Below are 27,221 nucleotides of genomic sequence, written 5' to 3' on the forward strand. Positions count from 1 at the left end.
CGTTTAGTTACTGCAACCATGTGAAGTATGTCTTTAGAAAAAGGTGCCCACAGACCTCAGTGTGGCTTTCTCTAGATCAGTGATAACCTACCACAGTTTAATTTCCTTCTTTTCTGTCCCGAGGGAGGGAAAAATGATTACAGCCTACATGGCCAGTGTTAAAGTTGCTGCGGGGCCCATCGAGGGCCATTGAGTGACTGGCAGGCCATTGACAGCCCCGGAATAGAGGGCAGCGGAAGAGAGGAATCAAGAATGGCTCTGGGGTCGGCCGGGCGCTGTGGTTCACACCTGTAATCCTAGCACTTTGGGAGGCCAAGTCGGGTGGATCAGTTGAAGTCAGGAGTTTGAGACCAGCCTGGCCAACATGGTGAAACCCCATCTCTACTAATAATAACAAAAATAGCCGGGCATAGTGGCCACGCCTGTAGTCCCAGCTACGCAGGAGGCTGAAGTGGGAGGATCTCTGGAACCCAGGAGATGGAGGTTTCAGTGAGCTGAGAGCTCGCCGCTGCACTACAGCCTGGGCAACAAAGTGAGACTGTGTCTTAAAAAAAAAAAAACTGGGCACGGTGGCTCATGCCTGTAATCCCAGCACTTTGGGAGGCCGAGGCAGGTGGATCATGAGGTCAAGAGATCAATACCTTCCTGGCCAAAATGGTGAAACCCCATCTCTACCTAAAATACAAAAATTAGCTGGGCGTGGTGGTGCATGCCTGTAGTCCCAGCTACTCGGGAGGCTCAGGCAGGAGAATCGCTTGAGCCTGGGAGGCGGAGGTTGCAGTGAGCTGAGATGGCGCCACTATACTTCAGCCTGGTGACAGAGCAAGACTCTGTCTCAAAAAAAAAAAAAAAAAAAAAATTGAGAATGGCTCTGGGGTATCTGGCTCAGCGACCAAGGAGCTGACAGTGCCATTTACCGAAGGGGGCAGGTAGGAAAGGGGCAAGTGAATCCACAGCCCCAATCTTCACAGAGGTGTTGTGAGGCTCGAATGAGATCTCACAGGCCTTTGGGGTCAGATGCAGCTGGGTTCAAATCCTGCCTCCTGCCTTCCGAGCCATGTGGTCCTGAGTCAGTGACTCTGAGTCTGGGTCTCCCGGTCTGTGAAATGGACCGTGAATCCTGCCTCCGACGGGTGGGCTGTGAGGGGCAGAGGGGCCCAGGCTTGCGGTGCCCCCAGCACAAGACCTGGCGCGTGGCAGGTGGTCCATGCCTGGAGCAGAGCAGGAGGTCCGTGGCCTTAAGGGAGGTGAGTATTCGTATCCCCCACTGGCCGCAGATCCTGCTCACACCCCCCTGGGGGAAATTCCAGCTCAAAAAGTACCTGTCTTGGGGCTGGGAGAGGCAGAGACCATGGAAAGACCCCGAGAGACCAGGAACTGCCTGTGAGGGGTTTTCCAGGCTGCAGAGAGAAGAGTCTGACAGGCGAGGGGAGGCGAACACACCACCCCTGCTTGAAACCCTCCATGCCTCCCTAGGGTCACACTCCCCAATGTCACTCACCTTCCAGGCCTGGCCCACACCCTCCAACCCCATCTTCTCACCCTCCCAGCCACCCTAGCCCTCTATGTTCCACCTCAAGCCTTTGCACTGGCTCCTCCCTCCTCCAGGAATGTTCTTTCCCTATTTTTTTCTTTTCTTTATTTATTTATTTTGAGACGGAGTCTTGCTCTGTCACCCAGGCTGAAGTACAGTGCCGCAATCTCAGCTCACGACAACCTCTACCTCCCAGGTTCAAGCAATTCTCTTGCCTCAGCCGCCCGAGTAGCTGGGATTACAGATGCAAGCCACCACGCCCAGCTAATTTTTGTATTTTTAGTAGAGACGTGGCTTCACCATGTTGGCCAGGCTGGTCTCTAACTCCTGACCTCAAGTGATCCACCCGCCTCAGCCTCCCAAAGTGCTGGGAATACAAGCGTGGGCCACCACACCTGGCCTTTTTTTTTTTTTTCTTGTAATGAAATGGGATTTCACTCTGTTACCCAGGATGGAGTGCAGTGGTGCAGTTATAGCTCACTGTAGCCTTGACTTCCTGGGCTCAAGAGATCCTCCCACCTCAGCCTCCCAAGGACTGGTAGTGCTGGGATTGTGTGCTGGGACTACAGGCACACACTATCATGCTTGGCTAGTTTTTTCCTTCCTTCCTTCCTTCCTTCCTTCCTTCCTTCCTTCCTTCCTTTCTTTTTGGAGGGAGAGGGTGTGGGGGTGGTCTCCCTATATTGCCCAGGCTAGTCTCAAACTCTTGGCCTCAAGCAATACTCCTGCCTCAGTCTCCTAAAGTGCTGGGATTACAGGTGTGAGCCTCTTGCTCTGGGCCCCAGGAATGCTCTTTCCATGAGTGGCTTCTTGGTGTACTTTAGGCCTCAGCTCTACGTCCTCAGGGGATCCCACCCTGGCCCCTTCTCTATTGACGTCCCAGCCCCACCCACGAGTTGTCCCTCTCTGAAACTACATTACACAACGTATTAATTAACTTACATGTTCCTATGCTGATGGCTTCCACCGCTAGAAGGTCAGCACCACGGGGGCTGGAATCTTTCTTGAGACGGAGTCTCACTCTGTCGCCCAGGCTGGAGTGCAGGCACCATCTCGGCTCGTTGCAACCTCCGCCTCCCAGGTTCAAGCAATTCTCCTGCCTCGGCCTCCCGAGTATCTCGGATTACGAGCCCCTGCCACCACACCTGGCTAATTTTTGTATTTTTAGTAGAGACAGGTGTTTCACAATATTGGCCAGGCTGATCACGAACTCCTGAACTCAAGTGATCTGCCTGCCTTGGCCTCCCAAAGTGCTGGGATTATAGGTATGAGCCACCATGGTGGGGAAGGGGGCCTGGAATCTTGTCTTGTGCATGGCTCCACCTGTAGGCCTTTTCTTGTGCTTCCCCAGTGGCTGAGCCTGGGCTGGGGCTGCCTGGGAGGAATCCTCCAGGAGCCCCAGGTCCCCAAGGAGGCCTTGGGAGGGCACCCAGGCTCTGAGCCCCCAGAGATGGTCACGCCACAGCTCCAGGGCAGGGCGGGGCTCAAACCTCTCCTCTCAAAGACTTCCCTGGGCCTATTTCCTGCCTATTTCCAGGAGGCAGAATGGTCTTCGTTCCTGGAATATGTTTTCATATCTTCACCAGTGTCCCCAAGTCCATGGCTCTGCCCAAGGCTTCACGGACGGCTGGCCACTGGATAGGACTTGGAGGCTCTTCAGACCCTGTTCCTGGGATCGTCTGCAGCTGGCCTCACCCTGATCCCCTGCTCCTCTCTGCACAGTGACTCCATCACCCGTTCTGTTGGCTCTTTGCTACAAATCCTCCTATATCTATCAGCACCTCTTCATCTCCGCCTCAGTCCAAGGCATCAGCCTTTCTCACTCAGGGACTCCAGGGGCCTCCACCCTGCTCTCCTGGCCTTGCTGTACTATTTTCTATACAGCAATCTCAGCCAGCTCTTTCAGATTTCACGTGGGACTGGCCACAGTGGCTCACGCCCGTAATCCCAGCACTTTGGGAGGCCGAGACAGGGGGGTCGCTTGAGCCTAAGAGTTTGAGACTAGCCTGGACAACATAGCAATACCCCATCTCAATTAAAAATAAAAAAGGGGCCAGGCACAGTGGCTCACACCTCCCAACATTTTGGGAGGCCCAGGTGAGCATATCACTTGAAGTCAGGAGTTCCAGACCAGCCTGGCCAACACGGTAAAACCCTGTCTCTACTAAAAACACAAAAATTAGCCAGGCTTGGTGGCCCACACCTGTAATCCCAGCTACTTGGGAGGCTGAGGCAAGAGAATCGCTTGAACCCAGAAGGCAGAGGCTGCAGTGAGCCGAGATCTCATCACTGCACTCCAGCCTGGGTGACAGAATGAGACTCCGTCTCAAAATAAAATAGAGAGAGAGAATGGGTAGAAAGTCACATCACTGGAGAGGGACCGACTCCCCACACCTACTAAACATGAACCTGCATTTATTGAGCGCCAATTACAGGCATCACCCTGTGTTAGAGAGAGACATGGTCCTTGCCTTCAGAGACAAAGTTTGGGGCTGGGGGGCACCTTCCTTATTTGCTTCCTGCCTGCCTGCCTGCATCCATTCATTCATTTCCTTTCAATAAGCATTTACCAAACAGGCACGATGGCTCACGCCCGTAACCCCATCACTCTGGGAGGCTGAGACGGGCGGATCACTTGAGGTCAGGAGTTGGAGACCAGCCTGGCCAACACAGTGAAACTCCGTCTCTACTAAAACTACAAAACTTAGCTGGATGTGGTGGCATGCATGTGTAATCCCAGCTACTCAGGAGGCTGAGGCAGGAGAATCGCTTGAACCCGGGAGATGGAGGTTACAGTGAGCTATGATCACACCACTGCACTCCAGCTTGGGTGACAGGGTGAGACCTCGTCTCAAAAAAAAATAAAAAATAAAAAATAAAAAAAAGCCTTTACTGAGAATCCACAGTCCCTGGGTTACAGAGCTGGCACAGACTAGCAAACTGGTTCCCTGCCCTCAGGGGTCTCACAGCCTGTTGAGGTCCACAGGTGAGATCTGGGCTGGGCTGTGGGAACAGAGAGCAGGGTTGCGGGGTGGGCTTTTCCAGGCAGACTCTTGACTGGTGAGAAGGAGCCTGCAAGGAGGGGGCAGGGAATCCCAGGCCTTGGGAGCAGCTTGTGCAAAGGCTGGCAGCCCGAAGGAGACACAAGGAGCGGGGGACCGTGTGGCTGGCATGGAATGAGGAGGCAGGAGGAAGAAGACAGGGCACGAGGGCAGTTGGAAATGCTGTGGGGGCCTCAGCGGCCCCACGAATCTCAGCGGGAACCAGGGACCTGGAGCAGCTTTCCTGGTCCTACCCAGCCTCCCAGCCAGGACAGGCCAGGGCCTGCCTTAGACAGCTCACCAGGCTCCAACCCTTCCCTCAGGGGCCGGAGCAGAGGGGACAGGGCTTGGCAGGGGCCCCGAGCAGGGCGGTCAATTTTTCCTGAGTCAGGAATCGCCCTCCTGGGGAGGCCTTGGCTCTGCTTGGAAGGGGTTCTCATTTCCTCCCACGCTCCTCCCCACCAGAGGTGCTCAGTCTGCCCATGCACCAAACCCATGCTAAAGATGGAGAAACTCAGGCTCAGCGGAGTCAAGCTCAGAGCCAGGTGCGGCAGAGCCAGGCTTGAACCCAGAGCCTGTGTGGCTCAGAGCCCAGAAAAATGTTCCCTGGAGAGCTCGTCCCAGGCGGGGCAGTCTGGTTCTAGAGCAAAGGTCCCTCCCTGAGCCTTGCAGGGCCTGGCAGGCTCGTCAGGGCTCAGGAAGATCACAAAAGCATCAGCTCCCTTGCTTTTTCCCTTTTTTTTTTTTTTTTTTTTTTTTTTTTGGTGTTGTTGTTGAGACAGGGTCTTGCTCTGTCACCCAGCTGGAGAGCAGTGGCACAGTCTCAGCTCATTGCAGCCCAACCTCCCAGGCTCAAGCTATCCTCCCACCTCAGCCTCCCGAATAGCTGGGAATACAGGTGCTCAACCACGCCCAGCTAATTTTTTGATTTTTTTTTTTTTGTAGAGATGGGGGTCTCGCTATGTTGCCCAGGCTAGTCTCAAACTCCTGGCTTCAAGGAATCCTCCTGCCTCAGCCTCCCAAAGTCCTGGGATCATAGGCGTGAGCCACACACCTGACCTATGTCAGTATTTTAGTATAAAATACTAATTATTTAGTATTAACCGTCAACAAGAGCTCACCTACCATTTGGAAGTGCCAAATTCCAGGGCTTAACATTTCCTTCAAGCTAGTAGTTTTGATTTTTTACTTTTTTGAGACAGGGTCTCTTACTCTGTCACCCAGGCTAGAGTCAGGTGGCACAATGATGGCTCACTGCAGCCTCAGCTTCCCAGGCTTAAGTGATCCTCCTACTTCAGCCTCCCAAGCAGCTGGGACCATGCCCTAATTTTTAAATGTTTTTGTAGAGACCGGGTCTTGCCATATTGCCCAGGCTGGTCTTGAACTCTTGGCCTCAAGCGTTCCTCCCACCGTGGCCTCCCAAAGTGCTGAGATCACAGGCATGAGCCACCACACCTGGCCCTTAAGCTAGTCATTTTGATTATCCACCTGTTTACAAATGTTGCGTGTGAACCTGAACTGTTTTTTGGAAATGGCCCCTACATCACAGGGTTGTGGCGAGCATCAGATGTTGGTGTAAACTCCGGCTTCTGTTATTCTAGCTCAGCAGTACCGTGTCTTTATATGTTTCCAATTATTTGTTAAAATCAGAAATCTACGTGTGCCGATGGGGAGTAAGCTTCAAGATATATATTCAAGTGAGAAACGGAAGGAATAGAACAGCATGTATGGAACATGGCCATCTGTGTTTTTAAAATTGGAATGTGTATATATATACATATATATGCCTGTGTTCACGCAGGAGATCTCTGGAAGGATGCACAGAGGAAATGGATCGTGCACCCCCTACCCCCACCCCCATGCCTTCCTCTCCTTCGATCTTCTCCCTGGAATGTATGCAGCATACGATGCATTTTCCTCTTTTTTTTTTTTTTTTGAGACGGAGTCTTGCTCTGTTGTCCAGGCTGGAGTATAGTGGTGCCATCTAGGCTCACTGCAAGCTCTGCCTCCCGGGTTCACGCCATTCTCCTGCCTCAGCCTCCTGAGTAGCTGGGACTACAGGCGCCCACCATCACGCCCGGCTAATTTTTTGTATTTTTAGTAGAGATGGGGTTTCACCATGTTAGCCAGGATGGTCTCAATCTCCTGACCTCGTGATCCGCGCGCCTCGGCCTCCCAAAGTGCTGGGATTACAGGTGTGAGCCACCGCACCCGGCCTACATTTTCCTCTTTCTTTATTGTCTATCTCCTCCAGGAGAATGGACGCTCCATCAGGGCAGGGGTTTTTTAGGGTGTGTTTGCTGCTGACTTCAGCACCTAAACTTGTGCAGCCCGACCCAGCAACCCCAGCCGCAGGTGGTGACCAAGCACTGGAAACGTGGCTGGTCTGAATTGAGAAGGACATAACAGCAAAATGCATATGAGTTTGTTTCAGGTTTTTGTTTTGTTTTGTTTTTTGAGATGGAGTCTCGCTCTGTCACCCAGGCTGGAGTGCAATGGCGCGATCTCAGCTCACTGCAACCTCCGCCTCCCAGGTTCAAGCGATTCTCCTGCCTCAGCCTCCCAAGTAGCTGGCAATACAGGCATGTGCCACCACACCCAGCTAATTTTTGTAGTTTTAGTAGAGATGGGGCTTTGCCATGTTGGCTAGGCTGGTCTTGAACTCCTGACCTTGTGATCCGCCCGCCTCAGCCTTCCAAAGTGCTGGGACTATAGGCGTGAGCCACCATGCCCAGCCTGTACCTGTATCTATGTATTTACACATGAATACACAATGTATGTATAAACATATACATACATATATATATAGAGAGAGAGAGAGAGAGAAGTCTAAATACCATATCTGTAAATGTAACCTTATGTGAAATTAGGGGGCCAGGCGTGGTGGCTCATGTCTATAATCCCAGCACTTTAGGAGGCTGAGGTGGGAGGATCACCTGAGTCCAGGAGGAGTTAAGACAAGCCTGGGCAACACAGTGAGATCCATCTCTACAAAAATAAAATAAAATTAGCCGTGCATGGTGGCATGCACCTGTACTCCTAGCTACTTGGGAGGCTGAGGTGGGAGGATCACTTGAGCCAAGGAGTTGGAGGCTACAGTGAGCTATGATGGTACCATGGCGAGAGAGAGATAGAGAAAGAGAGAGAGAAAAGTTACATAAAAAAATAAAAAGATTCCAGCCAGGCACAGTGGCTCATGCCTGTAATCTGAGCACTTTGGGAGGCCGAGGCAGGTGGATCACCTGAGGTCAGGAGTTCCAGACCAGCTGGCCCAACATGGTGAAACCCTGTCTCTACTAAAATACAAAAATTAGCCGGGCGTGGTGAAGCATAGCTATAATCCCAGCTACTCAGGAGGCTGAGGCAGGAGAATCGCTTGAGCCCGGGAGGCGGAGGTTGCAATGAGCCGAGATCGCGCCACTGCACTCCAGCCTGGGTGAGTGAGACTCCGTGTCCAAAAAAAAAAGTTCCCTGCCCAGGGCCAGCTCACTGTCCATCTACCTCCACACCTGTGAGCTTCTCTGGTGCCGGGACTAGGCTGTATCCATCTGGCGCCTGGCACCTTCTCAGAGAGGCCCTCCTTACTTCCGTCCTGCAAGGGCCCCCCCATCTCTTACCTTACTATTTCCCTTTCTCCATAACATGTACACTTGTTTCTGCATTTATCATCTGTCTTCCCTCAGGAGAATGTAAACCCCACAAGGGCTGGGTTTGGCCTGCCTGGCTCACAGCTGTCTCCCCAGCACCTAGCACAGTGCTTGGAACATAGTAGTTGCTCAGTTAAAACTGACAGAAAAGGCTGGGTGTGGTGGCTCATGCCTGTAATTCCCACACTTTGGGAGGCCGAGGTGGGAGGACTGCTTGAGCCTAGGAGTCGAGACCAGTATGGGCAACATAGCAAAACGTGTCTCTACAAAAAAAATACAAAAGTTACCTGGGCGTGGTGGCACACACCTGTGGTCCTACTTACTTAGGAGGTTGAGGCAGGAAGATCGCTTGAGTCAGGAGGTGGAGGTTGCAGTGAGCCAAGATAGTGCCACTGCACTCCAGTCTGGGAGACAGAGTGAGACCCTGTCTCCAAAAAAAAAAAAAAAAAAAAAAAAAAAAAAAAAGATTGGCAGAAAGGATGAATAACTGAGTCAGTGAATGAATGAATGATCCAGTGGGTAGATGATGAGCAGACACCACTGTTCAGTGAGTTTGTGGGGGGGAAGGCAGAAGGAAACACAGGGCAGGCTGAGGGCAGGCGGGGGGCAAGGAGCACCATGGGCAGGGCATGCTGTTCCCCCTCCCTCGGTCTTCTCCTTATCACATGAACCCCAAAGACCCCAGAGGTGAAGGCCAGAACCAGCCCAGGCCCCGTTCAGACATGACAACTCAGATGGACTTTTCCAGAGGATGCAGGGACCTGTGGGATGGCCCCATGTCCTGACTGAGGCTCTGCTGTGCCCACCAGGAAGCGGACCCTGACTTATTTATTCTTTTCCCAAACACACTGATTTAAAAAGCAGTGGGGTCAGGGTGCAGTGGTTCACACCTGTAGTCTCAGCACTTTGGGAGGCCGAGGCAGGCAGATCACCTGGGGTCAGGAGTTCGAGACCAGCCTGGCCAACATGGGGAAACCCCGTCTCTAGTAAAATTACAAAAATTATCTGGACCTGGTGGCGGGGACCTCTATTTTCTGCTACTTAAAAGGCTGAGGCAGGAGAATCAGCTGAACCCAGGAGGCGGAGGTTGCAGTGAGCCAAGATTGCGCCACTGCACTCCAGCCTGGGCAACAAACTGAGACTGTCTCAAAAAAAAAAAGCAATGGGGGCTGGGCGCCGTACCTCATGCCTGTAATCCCAGCACTTTGGGAGGCTGAGGTGGGCAGATCGCTGAGCCCAGGAGTTTGAAACCAACCTGGGCAACATAGAGAGATTCCATCTCTGCAGAAAAAAATAATAGCCCAGGCGCGGTGGCTCATGCCTGTAATCCCAGCACTTTGGGAGGCCGAAGAGGGTGGATCACTGAGGTCAGGAGTTCGAGACCAGGATGGCCAACATGGTGAAACCCTGTCTCTACTAAAAATACCAAAAAAATTTAGCTAGGTGTGGTGGCAGGCATCTGTAATTCCACCTACTTGGGAGGCTGAGGCAGGAGAGTCGCTTGAACCCGGGAGGCAGAGGTTGCAGTGAGGCGAGATTGCGCCATTGCACGCTAGCCTGAGTAACAAGAGCAAGACTCTATGAAAGGAAAGAAAGAAAGAAAAGAAAGAGGAAAGAAAAGAGAAAGAAAGAAAGAGAGAGAGAGAAAGGAAGGAAGGAAGGAAGGAAGGAAAGAGAAAATAATAATAATAAAATTAGCCCAGTGTGGTGGTACATCTGTAGTCCCAGCTACTCGGGAGGCTGAGACGGTAGGATTGCTTGAGCCTGGATGGCAGAGGTTGCAGTGAGCCAAGATCACGCCATTGCATTCCAGCCTGGGTGACAGAGTGAGATCCTGTCTCAAACAAAAACAAAACAAAACAAAAAGCTGAGTGGGGTCACACAAACCTGTGGTCCTAGCTACTTAGGAGGCTGAGGTGGGAGAATCCGGGGAGGTCAAGGCTGCAGTAAGCAGTGATTGTGCCACTGGACTCCAGCCTGAGTGAAAAAATCAAGACCCTGCCTCAAAAACAAAGAAAATAAGAAATAAAAAGCAATGGGTATGTCATTACCATACACAGAAACACAATACCCACATCATACACAGAAGGTAACTAAAACATACCCACACAGAAACCCACACATCATTCAGTTCTAGCTGCAGAGTGTCAACTGCCCGGGATTCTGAGCCTGAGGTCTGTGCTCTCTCCTGGACATAAGGGGGCTGAGCCAGCCTTACAGAGATGCTCAGGCCACACTGGCAGCAAAGGAGGCCTTGCCCCTAGAATGGGAGCTGCTATGGATTTCAGAGGTGAGTGATGCCCTCTCTGCCTTCCACCTAACCTCACCCTGCAGACCTCACCTGCGGTTCACATCTCACCCTTCAGGAAAAATCCCATCTGGCCACGCAGTTTTCATTTTGTTCTCAGGCCTGGATCCCTTATAGAGATGCCCCAGGAGCAGAGGCCCGCCCACCCGAGCAGGGAGTCCCAGCTGTAGAGTCTCCCTTGAGGCTGAGGCCTCTCCACCCCGCTGAGCAACCCCCTTCCTTGTCCCAGCCCTTATAGCGGCTGGGGGAGTGGGCAGAGGGCCAGGCTGGTACAGGGCACACCAGCTGGACCCCAGCAAGCCCCAGGGAGCTGGGGTGAGCTCATCCCAAGCCCTCAATTATCCTCCTGGCTAATGAGCATCTGAGAACCTCCATCCCATTCTGTAAGGACGAACCCCGGGGACGTGAGGCCAGATGTCACCACGGAGGGAGGTAGAGGAAATGGGCTTGGGGGAGGGGCGCGATACTTCCTGCCTCCTCTTTGTTGGGGAGAGAAAGGTGGGGCTGCAGCAAGCAGTTAGGGTCGCAGTTAAGCGCAGGATCCTGTAGCCTATCTCATGGGCTCCAGTGCAGGCTTGGAGCCCACTACCTTGTGACTTTCAGCAAGTGACTTCGCCCTTGCTGCTCAAAGTCTGTCCCTGAATCATCAGTACCACTCGGGAACTTTTGAAAAATGCAGGATTTTGGGCTCAGACCTAGTGGGTCAGAAGCTGTATATTTTATTTTATTTTATTTATTTTGAGACAGGGCTCACTGTCACCCAAGCTGGAGTGCAACGGTGTGATCACAGCTCACTGCAGCCTCAACCTCCCAGGCTCAAGCTATCCTCCTACTTCAGCCTCCCCAGTACCTGGGAGTACAGGCGCACAACGCCACGGCCAGCTAACTTTTCTTTTTTAGAGATAGGAGTCTCACTACATTTCCGGGGCTGTTCTCAAACTCCTGAGCTCAAGCCATCCCCCTGCCTTGGCATTCCCCAAAGTGCTGAGATTACAGGTGTGAGCCACCGCACCCGGCCTCCTCTCCATTTTTCAGATGAAAAAACTGAGGCACAGAAACGTTCGGCTGTTTTTCCAAAACCACCCAGCAGGAAAGCCTGGAATCTGGCAATCTGACTCCCAGCTTCTATGCCATGCTGAATCTCCCTCACCATTTTCCCCCAAGAATCTTTCCCCTCTAAGTGTCCCTGCCTCCCCTGTCATCGTGTTGCCAGTCCTGGCTCTGGGGTTCTTAGCCTGCCCCTCCCAGGTCCTCACCACTAATGAAGTCTCTGCCAACTTGAGGCGGGGACCACAAAGGCTGCTAGAACTGGCTTTGTGGGAAGAACCTATTTCCTTCCATTCTGGGCTCCCAGGTGTGGCTGATGGGGCAGGAGTTGGGCAGATGTGGGGGTGGAGCTGTTCTGAGATGCCTGGCTTTGGCCTGTGGGGCAGCTGGCTGAAGCTGGGCTCTCCTCTGCCTTTCTGTCCTCCCTTCCTGCGCAACTCCCAGCTCACCTCCTGGGCCTGGCTTCCTGACTAGGCTGCCGCTGAACCCGCCCTGGAGTTCTGCAGTCCGATCATTCATTCATTCAACATCCATGTATTCAGCACCCACTGTGTGGCAGGCACTGTTCTGTAGACACGGCAGTGAGTGCAATACACCTAGTCCTGGGAGAGAAGACCAAAAGTTCATCACACAATGTCAAAAATGTACAATTTCACAATGGGTAGGCTGGGCATGGTGGCTCACGCCTATAATCCCAGCACTTTGGGAGGCCGGGGCAGGAGGATCACCCAGGAGTTTGAGACCAGCTCAGGCAACAACAAGAGACCCTATCTCTACAAAAAATTAAAAAATTAGCCGGGCATGGTGGCATGCGCCTGTAGTCTCAGCTACCTGGGAGGCTGAGGTAGGAGGATTGCTTGAGCCCAGGTTACAGTGACCTATGATTGCACCACTGTACTCCAGCCTGGGCGACAGAGCAAGACCTTCTCTCTAAAAAAAAAGAAAAAAAATTGCTTCGTCAAATCTGCCCACATTCATAGATACAGGCTGAGTGGGACGATGGCTTGAGCCCAGGAAGGAGTTGGATGGAGGCTGTAGTGAGCTGTGATTGCACCACTGTACTCCAGCCTGAGTGACAGACCAAGAACCCGTCTCAAAAACAAAACAAAAAACCCCAAGGGAGCTGCTCTTGGCTGGGCGACCAGGGAGGGCCCTCCTGAGGAAGGGGCATTTAACCTGAGATCGGGAAGATGAAGTAGAAGAGTTCCAGCTGCAGGGAGCCACACAGGCAAAGGCCTGGCGGTGGGAGCAGGGAGCCACACAGGCAAAGGCCTGGCGGTGGGAAAGGCTTGGCGCACTGGGCGCAGGGAAGAAAGCCCAGCGAGGCTGAGTGGCGGGAGTGAGGGCCTGGCCACCTCAGCCTCGTGAGCCCAACCTTCCATGCTCTTCCAGAGGCTTCTGCTTGAGAATGGGAAAGAAGTTTCCAGCAAATAAGGCCCCCGTTCCCAGGAGGAGGTCCCAGCCCGCCCTGCCCCCTCCTGTCTTCTCAAGTCCCCTGGGCCACAGAAGCCTTGAGGGACCCACCCTCACCCCTTCTGTGGGCCCCAGGGCTGGGGTGTCCTCTCGCCGATGGCCTTCTTGGGGTGGATGAGTGGAGATTACTCCAGTAACTGGAGCCTCTGTCTTCCCAGGTAGACAGGCCTGGCCTCAAACCCTCTCTCCATCAGGAGCAGGCTGTGGGACTTCAGCTCTTTGGAGCCTCAGGTTCCTCATCTGTAAAATGGGAAGATTCTTTCTTCCGGAGTCATCTTAATAAAATGTGTTGGGCTGTTTATACAGGGCAGGCATTTGGTGGGGGCCAAACGACCGGGTAATTGTGCTAAAAATAACCATGATTACAGGTGGCAGAGGGGTGCAAATGCCTCACAGCCCCATCCCGCAGAGGAATGAGAGCTTCGTCAGGGACGGGACCTTGTCTGGCTCGTGGCTGCTCCCACGACGACTGGCGTGGCAGGCACGTGGTCAGTGTTCCGCCATCGACTGACTGGGCGGATGAATGATACATAAATGAATTCGCGAACGACTGAATGCCCAGCTTCCTCCCGAAGCAAGGTCATTCACCTCAGCGGTCGCGCCTCTCCCCTGCCCCTGCCCCGGATTCCCCGCCACTCTCAGCTCTCGAGGAGTATGCAGCACTCTTCCGTGCAGCGTGCCTCAGTTTCCTCCGCTGTAAGCAGGCGGGACCAGGGCAGCCTGCCGGGGTCAGGATGAGGCTGGCAGAGGAAGGGCGCCTGTAGTGGGGCCCCGTACCCACGGGCGCCCAATCCGCGCTCGCCAGGGCCGAGCCCGCCCGCCCGCCGCGCGCAGCCCCCGCCCCACCGCCTGCCGGCCCCGAGCACACGTGACTCCGCCCCGGCCCGCCCCGCCCCGCCGTCCCAGCGCGGGCTCCCATTGGCCTTTCTGGGAGGCCCCGTCCCCAGCCGGGGAGGAGCTGGGCCCCGCCCGCCGCAGCGCGGGGCTCCTGCGTCCCGAGTGCGCGGCGGCCGGACCGGGCGGGCGGAGCCGGGCCCGCGGGGCTGCTGCGGGGCGATCGGGCCGGGCCGCTGCCGCGCCATGGTGAGCCGGGCGGGGCAGGCCGCGCGCTCGGGCCGGGCGGGGGCGCCGGGGCCCGGGGGCGGGAAGGGGGAGGCCAGGACGAGGAGGGGCGCGCGCGGCGGCGGGGCCGGGCCGGGGTCTGCGGGCGGGGGAGGGGCGGCCCGGCGGGCGCGGCTCGGGGGAGGGTCCGTTCCAGGGGCCGCGCCCGCGGGCTGGGGTTCTTTGTCAGCGGCGCTGCGGTGAGATCGGGACAAAGGAGGCGGCGGGGGGCGGAGGCCGCTTTGTGGGGATCGCGGGGCGCTCGCCCCCGCCCGTGCAGCCCCCGCCCGTCCTCAGCTACGCTCCCGCCTTCCCCCGGCATTTCGGGGTTCTTCAAAATTCTGGGAGCTCCGGGGAGGGCTCCGGGGATAGGGGTCCAGGTGACGTCCGGCGCCCGTCTCGCGGGTAGGGAAACTGAGGCCGGGCCGCAGCGTTCGGCGCCCGGTTCCGTGGGCAGCGGCTGCGCGGCGTGGGCATGCCTAGCTCCCCTGGTCCCCGTCCCACACCCCGCCTCCGTCGGGCCGATTCGAGCTACCTCCCCAGCTGCCGTCCCCTCTCCAGCTGTCGCCCCCTGGGCCGAGCCGCCTCCTCCCTGGAGCCTCGCTTTGCTCCTCCGTGGAGTGGGGGAGACGCCGGCGCCGCCGGGCAGGGTGGAACGGGAGGGTGCGCGAAGCGCGCCTGGCACCGCGCCTGCCACGCCGCCCGCGCTCAGCACTCGGGAGCCGCCGGGGCGCTGTCACCCCTAAGTCCCCAGCACCCAGCCCAGGTCGCCCAGCCCGCCCCAGCGAGGGCCACACTGGGGTTCACCTGTCCGCGGCCCCTCAGGCACGCGGGAGAGGAGGTAGGGAGAATGTGGCATTTTAGAGTCAGGGTCGAAATGCGGGATTTTGGATGCAGGTTGCCTGGGTTTGAATCCCTGCGCGTCTACTTTTGAACTGTGTGACCTTGGGCAATGGACTTAACTTCTCTGAGCCACCGATTTCTGTATCTGCCAAGAGGGAACAGTAATAGCTCAACTGCCCGGTTGTCTTGAGGCAGAAAGGAGACATCTGCGTGAGCTGTTTATCTCAGTGTCTGGCACATATAATTGCCACCAACTTTCTCCGGCATCTACAAGCAAAGTTGTTTGGCCAAACAGGCCAACCCTGGGGCAGCCTGTGAAAATGACCAGCGAGTGATTCACAGGGTGGGGGCATGAGCCTCTGGCCTGGCCCGAGGAAGACCCCGACTGACCTTGGGGCAGTCCCGGTTCAGAGCTCTGCGGGCTCCCGCTTCCTCTTTTGCCACTGGGGAACCTAGGGGATTCTGGAGCGAGTTTCCTCTTCTGAGGATGGGGGTGTCATGGGTCGGGGTGGAGGATGAGATGACACTGGCCAGAGAGCTGGGCACAGCCCCATCAGTGTCAGTCCCACTGGCATCCGGCCGTTCTTGGTCCTGGCTTCTGGAGGGCTGGGGCCTTGTGTGATGCGTCCTTGTGTCCCACTGGCTGCCGGAGGCCCAGGGCAGAACGGACGTCCCGCCTCGTCCTGGCTGTGTCCAGCAGTGCCCTCTTCTCCCTACAACCCTGTTTTCCCAGTCAGAACCTGGGGCAGGAAACGTTTCTGGTTTGTGAACCTGGGTTCGCTGAAGAGTTTGTTGGCACCCTTGGCAGGTGGCTTTATGGGGGGGGCAGTACTGAAAGCCCCATAGGGATGGCTGGCCCCCTGTAAGCAGGGCAGCCCTCCTGGCGTCTGTCAAGGAGCCTCAGGAGGTGGCGGCTGCAAGGCGGGGGTGTTTTGCTGGTGGTGAGCCCGGCAATGCTCATGATGTGCCGGGTTGAGTTAGGAGGAGGCAGCGTGTCCCTGGGGAAGGGGTGTTTGTGGCACTGGGCCTGGGCCAGACTCTGTGCCCTTCTGGCCCTGGGGGTGGGCTTGGGGATCCCTCGGGCTCAGTGTTCTCCCTTTGTCCCTCCTGTAGCACACAGGAAGGTGTGGCTGGTGACATGCAAACCTGGTGACCTCATGTCCCTTTTGTTTTCACTTTTCTTACCACTTCTCATCCTCCCCACGACCTGGTAGATGAGGTCAGGGACTCGTATCCGCTTTGCACATTGAGAAACTGAGGCCAAGAGGAGCAGCTTGCTTGGCTGGGCAGAAGCAGGCCACAAAAGTGAGTGCTGGTCTGGGAGGATGGAGGGGACTCCAGCCTGCTCTGCTGCGGGCTGTGGGCCCCCCGGGCCTGGAGCACATGGAGTGGCCTCTGGAGTGGGATCAGGCTCAGACAAGCCGGGGTCCTGGGAGGGAGAGCAGGACAGGAGGATACCCATCCCCTCTCTGGTAGCTGGGGCAGGGACTGTCCATTTGAATGGCTCTGACGGGGTGGGGTTCACCCCCGGCTCTGCCCCCATGCTCCTTGGGTCCCAGTTACGGATCTCTGTGGGCCTTGGCAAACCAGGCAGGACGGTGTCAGTAACACCTGCAAGCTTGGGTGGCTGGGGAGGAGTGGCCAAGGGCGGTGCAGGCCCCCGCTCACCTGGCATGGCTCAGGCTTGTCTTGCAGTTGTTATTCCTTGGGACATATGTGGGCTTTGCCGGGAGACAGAGTGTGTCCTGTGCTGCAGTTGACCTCCTTTGGGGTTGTTTGAGGATGCTGGGGCAGGGGGTTCTGGAGAGCCTGGGCCTTGGAGCTTGCTTTTATAGTGGGTGGGTGGGATCTGAGAGTCAGGACCCCCTTGGCAGAGGATGGCAGGACTGAAGGCACATGGAGCAGGAGGGTGTGTGTTTGGGGGATCCAGATGGCCTTGGGCTTCAAATGCCAGGCAGAGGGGACACTCCAGCCTGCCCAGAGATGGAAGGCCCAGGCTGTGCTCTGGGTCCTGGCCCCTCTGCACTTGGAAGACCCCTTGGCTCTGCTGGGCTCCCCTCTGGGCTCCCATCCTGCCTTCTGGCTTTTTGCTTCACCTCCCTGTGTGCGCCTCAGTTTCCTCACCTGCCAGATGGAGATGCTAGGGTGAGCAAAGGTGGCCGCAGCCTTTCTGGATCAGATGCTGGTGGGAATGAATGTGAGCTGCTGTCATGATGGTTTTTGGGTGGGCCAGGATTCCCATGTGCTAGCCTGGGCATCTCCCCAACCCAAGCTGTGGCCCGTCCCTGTCCTCTGCATCCTGTGGGCTTTACTGGATCAGGGCGAGGGGTTACCCAGCTTGCAAGACACAGCTTTGCTCAGAGGGGCTAGAAAGGAAGAACAGACAGGTGGGGTCCAGCCAGGCACAGGGGCTTGTGGGGACCTGCTGCCCTCCGCGCTTTGAGTTTCCCGGGGCTCTGCTTGGCCACCCCCTTCCCTCCCTGCCTGCCAGCAAGCATGGAGCCAGCTGCCCTTCCATGGGCTCAGGCCTGCCCTAATCCACTGGCACTCGCCGCTCTGTCCCCACACTAGGCCTGCAGCCTTCTCCCATGCAGTCTGCCGGCTTTTTTGAGTCTGTTGGGACAGAACATGGGGACCTGTGCTCAGGGTTCTGGGAGTGCCCTGAGTGTCAGGGACCCCCCCACCTATGATCCCCATGAGAACAGGGTCTCCTCTAACTCATCACTGTATCTGCAGGGAGGGAACACTCAACAGACATTCACTGAGCACCTACTGTGTACCCGTGCAGGGCAGGGGTACAGCTGTGGGCGGGACAGATGGTGCCCTCCTTGGACTGCCTTGGGGTCCAGTGCGGGGAGTGAGACAGCAGCCAGGGGACAGCCCCTGAGCCTAGAGAAGGGCAGGTAGCAAGGAGAGCAAATGAAGTAGAGCAAGGCTGTAGTGGTGGGGTGTGGGAGGAGGAGCGCCTGGGTCCAGGGTGGTCTGGGAGGGCAGCCTGCAAGAGGCGCCTTCTGAGAAAGTCCCGAATAGGAAGGTGCCAGCCGTGGGGCAGTCAGGGCAGAGGTGGGAGCGTGGGCTCGCAGCGGAGGGTGTGGGGACGCCTGGGGAGGCAGGGAGCTTGGATTCTCTTTGGTGCTGGGGAGGATTCTGAGTGGGGAGAACGCCATCACATTTTTGCAAAGATCGTTTCTCAGGAAACATTTGCTGAGTGAATGAAGGAACAGATACGCACTCGGGAGGGCCGGACCACAGGCCAGGCGTGACTGTGGCTCAGTCACTGGGCTCTGTGCTCGCGGCGGGGCAGAACCCCACATCTGGCTCTGCCCATGCCTCCTGGCCTGGGTTCAGGGCAGCAGACGGGGTTTTGGGGTCACCACTCCTCTTAGAGAATCCCTTTGAGCTGGGGCCGCCTGTGCCTCAGTTTCCTCATTAGTCCTGGGGCCAGTGGTTGAACTGGGGCCCTTGAACTCAGGTGCCTCCTGGCCTGCCCACCTGGCTTTGCCCCACCTATCCCAGGTCATGGTGCCATTGTTTGATTTTCTACTTCCTGTCCCTGAACCACCCCCACCCCCAAACACACACACTTCCCCTTCCGAATTGATACTGACTTGTCTTCCTGTCCAGAAACCCCAGGGGAGGGCAGGCGCCCCAGCAGGCCCTGGGAACCAGAGGTGCAGGGGAGAGGGAGGTGGGAGGTGGGAGGGAGGCACAGGGCAGGTTGGTATTCTTCCTGCAGGGAGAGAACACAGAGGTTGGGACGAGTGTAGACAGGCTCACCCAGCCATGGTGGGAAGGCTGTCTGTGGGGTCAGAGGGGTCCCCTGTCCAGTCTGGAGGCGTGAGAGAACAGCTAAGTGGGGTTGTGGGACCAGATGGTGGCAGGGGAGAGGCCAGGGTGGTCTGTACAGGGTGGCAGGGGACAGAGCAGGGCCACCGTGGAGCTCATGGCCCGCTGGAGGGAGAGGTGGGCGCTAATCAGGTGGCCATGCTCCAGAAGCCAGGGCTGCATGCCAAGGCCACTGCTCCAGAGGGAAGGAGCCCGACCGGGTTGGGAAAGCTTCCCTGCCAGAGCTGGTATTAACCGGGTCAGGGTGTCTTTCTCCAGCCGGGCCATCTGCGTGGTGGGGGCTGCCCTGTGCACGATAGGTGCCAGCAATATCCATGGTCTCCCTACTTGATGCCAGGAGTGCCACCTGCCCTCAGTTGTGACAACCAGAAGTGGCTCCATACATGGCCAGATGTCCCCAGGGTGGGGGCACAGTGGCCCCCAGTTGAGAACCACTGAACAAGGGTAAGCCGCCAGAACGTTCTGGGCAGGGGCAACTGCCTGGGCCAGGGCCTGGTGGGAGGGTTCGTTGGGGGGGTCAGCGTGGCTGGCGAGCAGGGCATATTGGGGATGTGTAGTGTTCGGTCCTGCAGGTCATTGTGAGGACTTGGAAGGCGTCCTGGCTGCAGTGGCCCCTGAGGGTGGGCAGGGAGATCCTTAGCGCCTGCAGCAGCCTGTCTCCTGGAGTCGGGGGAAGGCAGTGGAATGGAGGGAGGGCACCTCCTCTGCCCAGGGCCCTCTGCAGAAGCTGCCGGTTTCCCCGGGCCTGGTCCCTGGACAGACGCTGGGGGCGTTGACTTAGCTGCCTTTGTCCTTCAGGCAAACCTGGCTTCTGGGGAAACTCCTGGTTGGGTAAGAATCATTTCTCCTTAAGGGTGCTGTTCCTCAAGGACGCAGCAGGTTCGACCCTATTTGGAGGGAAAACCTCCTTCCAGTGCTGTCTGCCTGTGCTGATGTCAGTCTTATCCAAAGGGAACAAAAAGCCAGACGTGTCGTTCTGAGTGCCGACCGCACGCCCAGTCCTGTGTAGAACGCGTCTCGGACCTGTCCTCATCCTCACTGACCCCGGGTGCAGCCAGCGTTTGCTGTGTTTGTGGCGAGCGAGGCAGGAGAGGGAAGAAAGTGCAGGGTCTTGGGACGCCAGAGAACCTGCCAGCCTCAGCACTACAGGGCAGCAGAGGCAAAGCCCTGGCCTCAGCATGCTCTCACTGGCTGTGCCTTGGGTGTCACCTAGAGGGTTGACAGGGTGCCTGGAGCTGGGGACTCTTAGACCTTATGTGCATTCCATAGCCACACTGTCCTCCGCCACTTGGCAGGCCCACCCATGGGTGAACTCTGTGGCTCGGCCAGGTGGAGGTGGTGGTCCCAGCCCTCCAACTTCTGGCGTCATTCTTTCAACATGCGGAGCACAGGCTTGGCCTGGCCTGGGAGGGGCCTCATCCCCGCCCCCACCCAAATCAGCTGGTGCCCCGACTCCTGGCACTTGCCAGGGGGACCCTCTCTGCCTTCAGAGCCTTAGCCCTCACCGTGCCCCCTGCCAGGAACACTATTCCCCATCAGCACCGCCTCCCTGCCTCCCACCTGCCCACCCAGGTTAGCATCTTGGCACCTGGTTGCTGTGTTCCTGACAATGGCACCCTGTATTGTGAGTGACCGGCATTTGGGGTACTAACCAGTTACAGTCTGGCGCCTGCATTAGATGCTAAGCACCATCAGGGAGGGAGCCTCTGTCCCACCCTCCCTGCCTCCCCGAAGCTCTCCCAAGTGCCTGTCTCCATCTCCCGGGACACTCTACCCTGTTGCTTCCTTGGTTGGCCTCCGTCCAAACCACACAAGGGACTCTACCGCCCAGCTTCCTTCTCAGATGGTGTGCCGCGTTCCAGGGGTCTTCCCAGGCCCGATGCAGTGCCTGGTGACAAAGGCTGTTGTCCAGTACACCCTCTCACAGGTGTCCCCAAAGGACCTGCCTGTTCTGTATATGATGCCTGTTTGGGAGAGGGACTGATGTCATTGTCATTTCTTTTTCTTTTTCTTTTTTTTTTTTTTTTTGAAGAGACTCTTGCTCCTGTCGCCCAGGCTGGAGGGCTAGAGTGCAGTGGCGAGATCTCGGCTCACTGCAACCTCTGCCCCCCAGCTTCAAGCAATTCTCATGCCTTAGCCTCCCAAGTAACTGGGATTACAGGCATGTGCCACCATGCCCAGCTAATTATTGTATTTTAGTAGATACGAGGTTTCACTATGTTGGCCAGGCTGGTCTCAAACTCCTGGGCTCAAGTGATCTGCCGGCCTCAGCCTTCCAAAGTGCTGGAATTACAGGCATGAGTCACTGCACCTGGCCATTTATCTGCTTTCAAACCCCCATCTCTGGCCATTAGGAGGCCCCAGTTGCCCTCAGTCCCTGAGTGGTCATGAACACTGAGTTGGGGCTGGGCTTCCCGAAGGCACACCTTCAGCTGAAGAACCAGAACCATGTCTGGCCCTCTGGCATCCTTTGCTGCAGCTGTCGCTGTCGCAGTGTTCCCGGCTCTGCCGCCAGCGAGGGTGACTCACCTGCCTGGTACAGCAGCACTCGGGGTTTCAAAGGTCATGAACAGGAGCTGGGTGAGCGTGGGTGAGCAGACGCCTTCGAACGCCGGCCAGCATGCTTTTTGGCAGGGTGAGGGTGGGATGGGCAGGTCTGAGAACGATTAAAAATAGACACCGTGGAAGCGCTAACCGCAGCTCGTCAACCTGCTTTGTCTTTCAGGACTCCCGTGTCCAGCCTGAGTTCCAGCCTCACTGAGTGGCCACCCCCAAAGTGCTGCCAGCCGAGGAAGCCCCCAGCACTGACCATGTCTATTATGGACCACAGCCCCACCACGGGCGTGGTCACAGTCATCGTCATCCTCATTGCCATCGCGGCCCTGGGGGCCTTGATCCTGGGCTGCTGGTGCTACCTGCGGCTGCAGCGCATCAGCCAGTCAGAGGACGAGGAGAGCATCGTGGGGGATGGGGAGACCAAGGAACCCTTCCTGCTGGTGCAGTATTCGGCCAAGGGACCGTGCGTGGAGAGAAAGGCCAAGCTGATGACTCCCAACGGCCCGGAAGTCCACGGCTGAGCCAGGATGCAAGGCTCCTGGTCCTGTTTGCAGCCGGCCAAGAGGCGCTGGGAGGGGCAAAACCACACGGATGCGCTGCTGTCAGAGAGGAAGGGCTGACACTTGCTGGCATGGCCTCTGCGGGCTTCGTCATCGCATGCACTGATGCCCGGGGACCTGGCTGTCCTGGGCTTCCCCTCGGCCTCCAGGTGAGGCTGCCCATTGCAGGCACTGGGCAGGCCTGACCTTGCTGGGGCTCATGGCCCTGTAGCGCTTTTGTTACTTGAATGTCTAGCTGAGCCTGTTTTTGATGGAGCTACTACTGTAATGCGTGAACTAACAAACCTGTGAACTGTAAATAGGCCCCTGGAAGCACGTGCTTAAGTCCTTTTGCTGATTTTTAAAAATATCATCTAGTGCACACGGGACTGGTATCCTGGCTGTACTAATGACAAGCTGAGTCAAGACCCTGGAGGGTCATAGGCTTGTAAAGGCCCACGCCACACTTGGCAGGGGTCTCTCATGTGTGTCCATCTGCGTGTATGTCAAGGAAGTGAGATGCCAGTTTGGGGTCTTGAGGCTGACCAGTTGGGGTGCTTGGGTGATCTCTGCTTCATTAGTCATGGGTGGAAGAAGAACCGCACCCCCCACACCCCTCTGTTCTTTCTGCATAGACTCACTTGTTAAATAGCAGTTCTGTTGAGAGTGGAGTTACTGCAGGGAAGCTACCGGACCTGCCTGGGAGCCAGTGAAGGGCGAGTCAGGGCACGCGTCCTGGAGGCTGCCAGCGTCCTTGTAGCAGAGCAGTTTCTAGCCGCTTGGGTCTTCAGCATGCCAAGCGCCCCCCCAACCCTCCACCCCGAGTGAAGGCTTCGCTGAAATTGCTTTGGTCCTCGTAGAGCCTGTGGTGGCTACTTTTGGTCTGAAACCCAGTTGGCCCAGGAAAGAGAAAAGGTTGTATGTTTTGTGTTGGCGTTTCCTATTTTCTGCACTGGAGGGGAGGGGACTGTTGAGGTTCTGTCTTTTTTCTTCTTTTCCTCTTCCCTCTTCACATCACTTGGCTTCCTTTCCTCTCTGATGACCGTCCGCCTATGGGGTCCTGACTTCACTTCCCTCAGCGGGTCTCCAGTCCCCTGACCCAGCTCTAAAGGCACTTAAGACCCAGGGAACATTTCTCACGTGCACATTCCCATAAGAGCCACCAGACTGCTTCCTGCCAGCCTGTGCTTGCGGCAGGGAGCCAGGGCAGGGCAGAGGTGAACTTGAAGTTCAGGACTTGACTCTCCCACAGGTGGTGAGCTGGTGGCTCTCTGGTGAGCTAGTGTCTCCACAGCCTGTCTCCAAGGCCTCCCCTGTGTACATTTCAGTGAGCTCACTTTGATTTTTAATCCCACCACAAGCACATACTAATTTTATTTATGATTCAAATGTGACTCGTGCCTGCCCATCCCTGTAATAGATGGAAGGTCAGCCCCGGCTTAACCACAGAGCACTGGCCCTTCATGGCTGAGCTCAGAGCTCTGGCCTCCTGCTCAGACTAAAGGCACCTCCTCTGGCCTCACCCAAGCCTCTTCTAAAAACCATGTTGAATGAATCCACGTTCTGGAACCCCGAGGCGGGAGAAGTAGGGAGCTGTTCGTTTAAGCAGCATACACCTAAATTGGGGGTTTAAACATTAAGTAGGAGCTTGGGGTGGAAGAGGGACAGCTGGCTGGGCCACCTGAGCAGAAGGTAGTAATGAAACACCTCAATTGGGCCCTTGAGAGCCCTTAGGAAGCAGGAGAGGCAACACCTCTGGCTACTGATGGTGTGGCAAGTTCAGAAGAGGTGGTGGTGGGGTAGGCGTGATGTCAGCAGAAGCCCTGCAGGCTGGGTGGGCAGGACACGTGGTGGGGGCCACTGAAACCAGGCCTAGGAGGGAGAACAGAAGTTCCGAAGGTGCCAACTGGAAGAAGGGGGTAAAAGTTTGCTTTGGTGAGTGAGAAAAGGCTGGGGCGTGTGATCCATCCCCTCACGTTTCAGAACTTCCAGGCTTTCTACCTCGACTCTCACCGCAGCCAGCACATACACCTAGGCTGTTTTTCCTTCCTCCACACCTGAGGGACGCAGCAACGGGTAGGATCTGCATTTTCAGGTTCCGAGCCTGACCCCTGGAACTGACCAGCGCTCGATTGTCAGCCTTGGCCTGGGGTTTTGACCTTGCCAGTGAAGTTTCGGTTTTGAAGTGATTAAATGTCACTTCCTCATCAGTTTCACTTCTGGAGGTTTTCTTATCCTACTCCCTGGTGCCAGGGACGTACCTGGGAGTTTGAATCAGGCCCATTTGAGCGTGGCAGCCGTGTTGGGTGAAGGTCCGGGGCTCGGTGAGGCACTGGGGGGGTTTTCGGGAGGAAAATGAAAATGCTTCTAGAATGAGTGAACCACATCATAGCTCTCACTGTTCTGATTTTTCAATAGCTACTTTTTTTAGCAGACACCAGAGCCACACTCAAATGGCTTAGTAGGTTATGACCTCTCTGGATTATTTTTGAATGCCCAACTGTTGCATTCAAGTTTTCTGACTAATAGGAAATTAAGCATTCATCCTTCGTATCACTGCAGAAGCAACAGTGGGGGGACAGGGAGGGAACTCTTGACACTGAGCCACTAAAATATGGACTAATTTTTTGGACAAATCTTCAAACGGACTGTGCTACTGTATTTGTCTCAAAGCTACCAAGTTTGTGCAATAAGTGGAAGGGATGTCATCCCTCTTCAATAAATGCTGAATGACATTCAAGGTGATTTTCTAGACCACTGAGAAAATCTTTATTTACAATAAATTTCAATAAAATTTGCATAAATATATTCCCAATGTACAATTTTCACCTCTGATTTCTTCATATCAAAGTTAGTCTGTCCTGTTCTCGTTATTCCTTTCAGACACCAGTGTGGCACTGACATTGGCAGGTGGAGGGGAGCTGCCAGGGAGCTGGGGGGTGCCTGAGGGCTCAGGCTGCTTGGGGTGGACCTCTCTCTGGGCCGCCAGGCTTTCAGCTCCATCCCTGCCCTCCAGTTTCCTCTCCATGGTCGCCACCAGGATCTTGAGCCACGTGTTCTCGGTAAGGAGGTTTTCTGAGGCATCGGCCAGCTCCTGCAGCTTGCGGGCCAGCTCCTGCAGCTCACGTGTCTTCTGCTCATAGAGGGCCTGCAGCTGCTCACTGTGTGCGTGGAGCAGGCTGTGCTGCTCTTCCAGGGCCCGCTGCTGCTGCCGCAGCCGGTGCTCATCTCTGCGGGCACTGGAGAGCTGGGACTCCACCTGCACTTGTGCTCGCTGGAGGCTGCTTATTTCTGCTCTCAGTTTCTGGATCTCTCTCTCCAAGTGGGAGATGTGCCCCCGCTGTAAGACTGCCTCGCTCTGAAGACACTCCTTGGTAGGAGAGTTAGCCACGTTCTGGGGGCTGGAAGCAGGGTCTGAGTGATGCAAAATGAACCTCAACAGGTTTGGAAGGGTGATGGGGAGGTCTTCGGGGTATTTCACACTTAGGTCCTTTCTGGAGAGAGAGGGAAAGGAAGCAAAGACAGGAGTCACACCAACACAATTAGTCCAAAAGCAGGCTGTACCTGAGGCCAGGCCATCTACTTCTCACCAAGAAAAGACATTCCGTGGATTTTACTTACTGAAAGTAAGGAAAATGTTGCCTGGGCAAGAAATTCTCTACAAAGCTGAGGCTGTCCCATATGCTCGTTCTGTAATTAAGATGGCTTATCTGTTCCTGAAGCCAGAGCTCAGCTTCACCCACACCCTCCAAGAAAGACAAGAGCTCCTAGGCCCAGGCCTAAAGCCAGTGATGCAGGGCCCCAGGAGTGTGTAGGCATGGGGCCTCTGTGTGCTCAGAGATGCCCAGCGGCCGTGTCAGGAAGAGCGTCCAGGGGAGGCAGGAGTGTCCCATCTATGTCCCTCTTGTGCCCACTGACAGTGCCCGGAGAAACAGGAAGAACTTGAAAGATACCCAGTCTGTTTCTTCAGCAAGCATTTATTACACATTCTCTAAGGCAGGGGTTCTCAACTGGGGGTGACTGTACCCCCATTCCCCAGGTACATCTGGCTCACACCTGGCAACCTGATAAATGGCAAACAGCCCAACCAAAGGACTATGAATTCAGGCTGCCCAGCCCTGAGAGCACAGAATAAGGAAGGAAGGTGACATAGAAAGGGGTTTTCCCTACAGCTTTGTTCCAGGTCCTGATCTAGAGATCTAGAAAATTCCTCTTCAGAACTTGTCATTTAATCATCTGATGATGTTTCTCTCACATATCTATTTACCTGTGCCTGTACAGCCTGGCTGCAATTGATCAAAACTACCAGCTTTATGCACTTAGGTATGAGGTGGGCCGGCAGCCGAGTTTGTCTCCCTCAGGTGTTAACAGAATGGAAGTCAACAGCAGGGACTCCAGAGCCTGGCTGCCCAGGGCCACTGGACCCGGCCGTAAATTGTTTTATAATTTTGGGGTAAACATTCAACCATCCCCTCCTTTAAAGCTTAGTTTTCTTAACATATAAGCTTTCTTCAAGTGGGGCCCAGCCATTCAAATGACAAAGCTGGGTGTGGTGCTGTGTGCCTGTAATCCCAGTGCTTTGGGAGGCTGAGGTGGGAGGATCGCTTGAGGCCAGGAGTTTGAGACCAGCCTGGACAATATAGTAAGGCCTCATCTGTATAAAAAGTAAGATAAAAAAATTAGCCAGGCAAGGTGGCGCATACCTGTAGATCCAGCTACTTAGGAGCCTGAGGTGGGAGGATCACTTGAGCCCAGTAGTTCAAGACTGCAGTGAGCCGTAATTGCACCACTGCACTCCAGCCTGGGCAACAGAGTCAGACCTTGTCTCAAAAACAGAAAACAAAAAAACCCCACAACAACTGAAAACACATCGTGGCCCTGTCAAGTGGGCCCATGGAAGAATACCAGACGCTGGACCTGCCCCCACGTTCTGCGGCACAAGCCTGGTCTTGTAAGGCAGAGTAAAGGTGAATTACTTCCCAGAAAAAGCTGCCAAGATCCCTCAGGATGTCTACCTCCAGACATTTACAGGACAGTGACATCCGTGAGCATGCTATCTGCTAAGAGGTCTTGGTGCACTCTCCATCAATGTCCCTAATGGGCACACTAAAATACTGCCACACTTTGTGAAAGTAGCAGGGACAGAGAATGTCAACAGTCTACTTCCAGGAAAGCAGTCATGTGAAACTATGGTGGGAAGAGGTCCCCTATGTCTATGCAACTCTCCTCTAACCCTGAGGGAGTGGCAGGGCACACCTCTAAAAAACTGTGATTCTTCCCCTGGGA

General features: G+C 55.7%; 2 protein-coding genes across 5 annotated transcripts in view; one reads left to right on the forward strand and one right to left on the reverse strand.

Annotated features, from left to right (window-relative positions):
* Positions 1–14,003: 14,003 nt before the first annotated feature.
* Positions 14,004–24,750, forward strand: SNN (stannin). Its single transcript, XM_034939802.4, has 2 exons — positions 14,004–14,133; positions 21,566–24,750. Exon 2 carries the CDS (start codon positions 21,651–21,653, stop codon positions 21,915–21,917), a length of 267 nt encoding a protein of 88 aa, XP_034795693.1. The 5' UTR covers positions 14,004–14,133; positions 21,566–21,650; the 3' UTR covers positions 21,918–24,750.
* Positions 24,678–27,221, reverse strand: part of TXNDC11 (thioredoxin domain containing 11) — a 63,737-nt gene continuing 61,193 nt past the window's right edge. For all 4 annotated transcript variants that reach the window (XM_008960355.5, XM_008960356.5, XM_055099461.2 and 1 more), the window contains one exon: positions 24,678–25,429. In XM_008960355.5, the coding sequence (XP_008958603.2) occupies positions 24,787–25,429 (643 nt within the window). In that variant the 3' untranslated portion in view covers positions 24,678–24,786. The remainder of the gene's footprint in view (positions 25,430–27,221) is intronic.

The sequence above is a fragment of the Pan paniscus genome, chromosome 18 (assembly GCF_029289425.2).
Source record: "Pan paniscus chromosome 18, NHGRI_mPanPan1-v2.0_pri, whole genome shotgun sequence".
Lineage (NCBI taxonomy): Eukaryota > Metazoa > Chordata > Mammalia > Primates > Hominidae > Pan > Pan paniscus.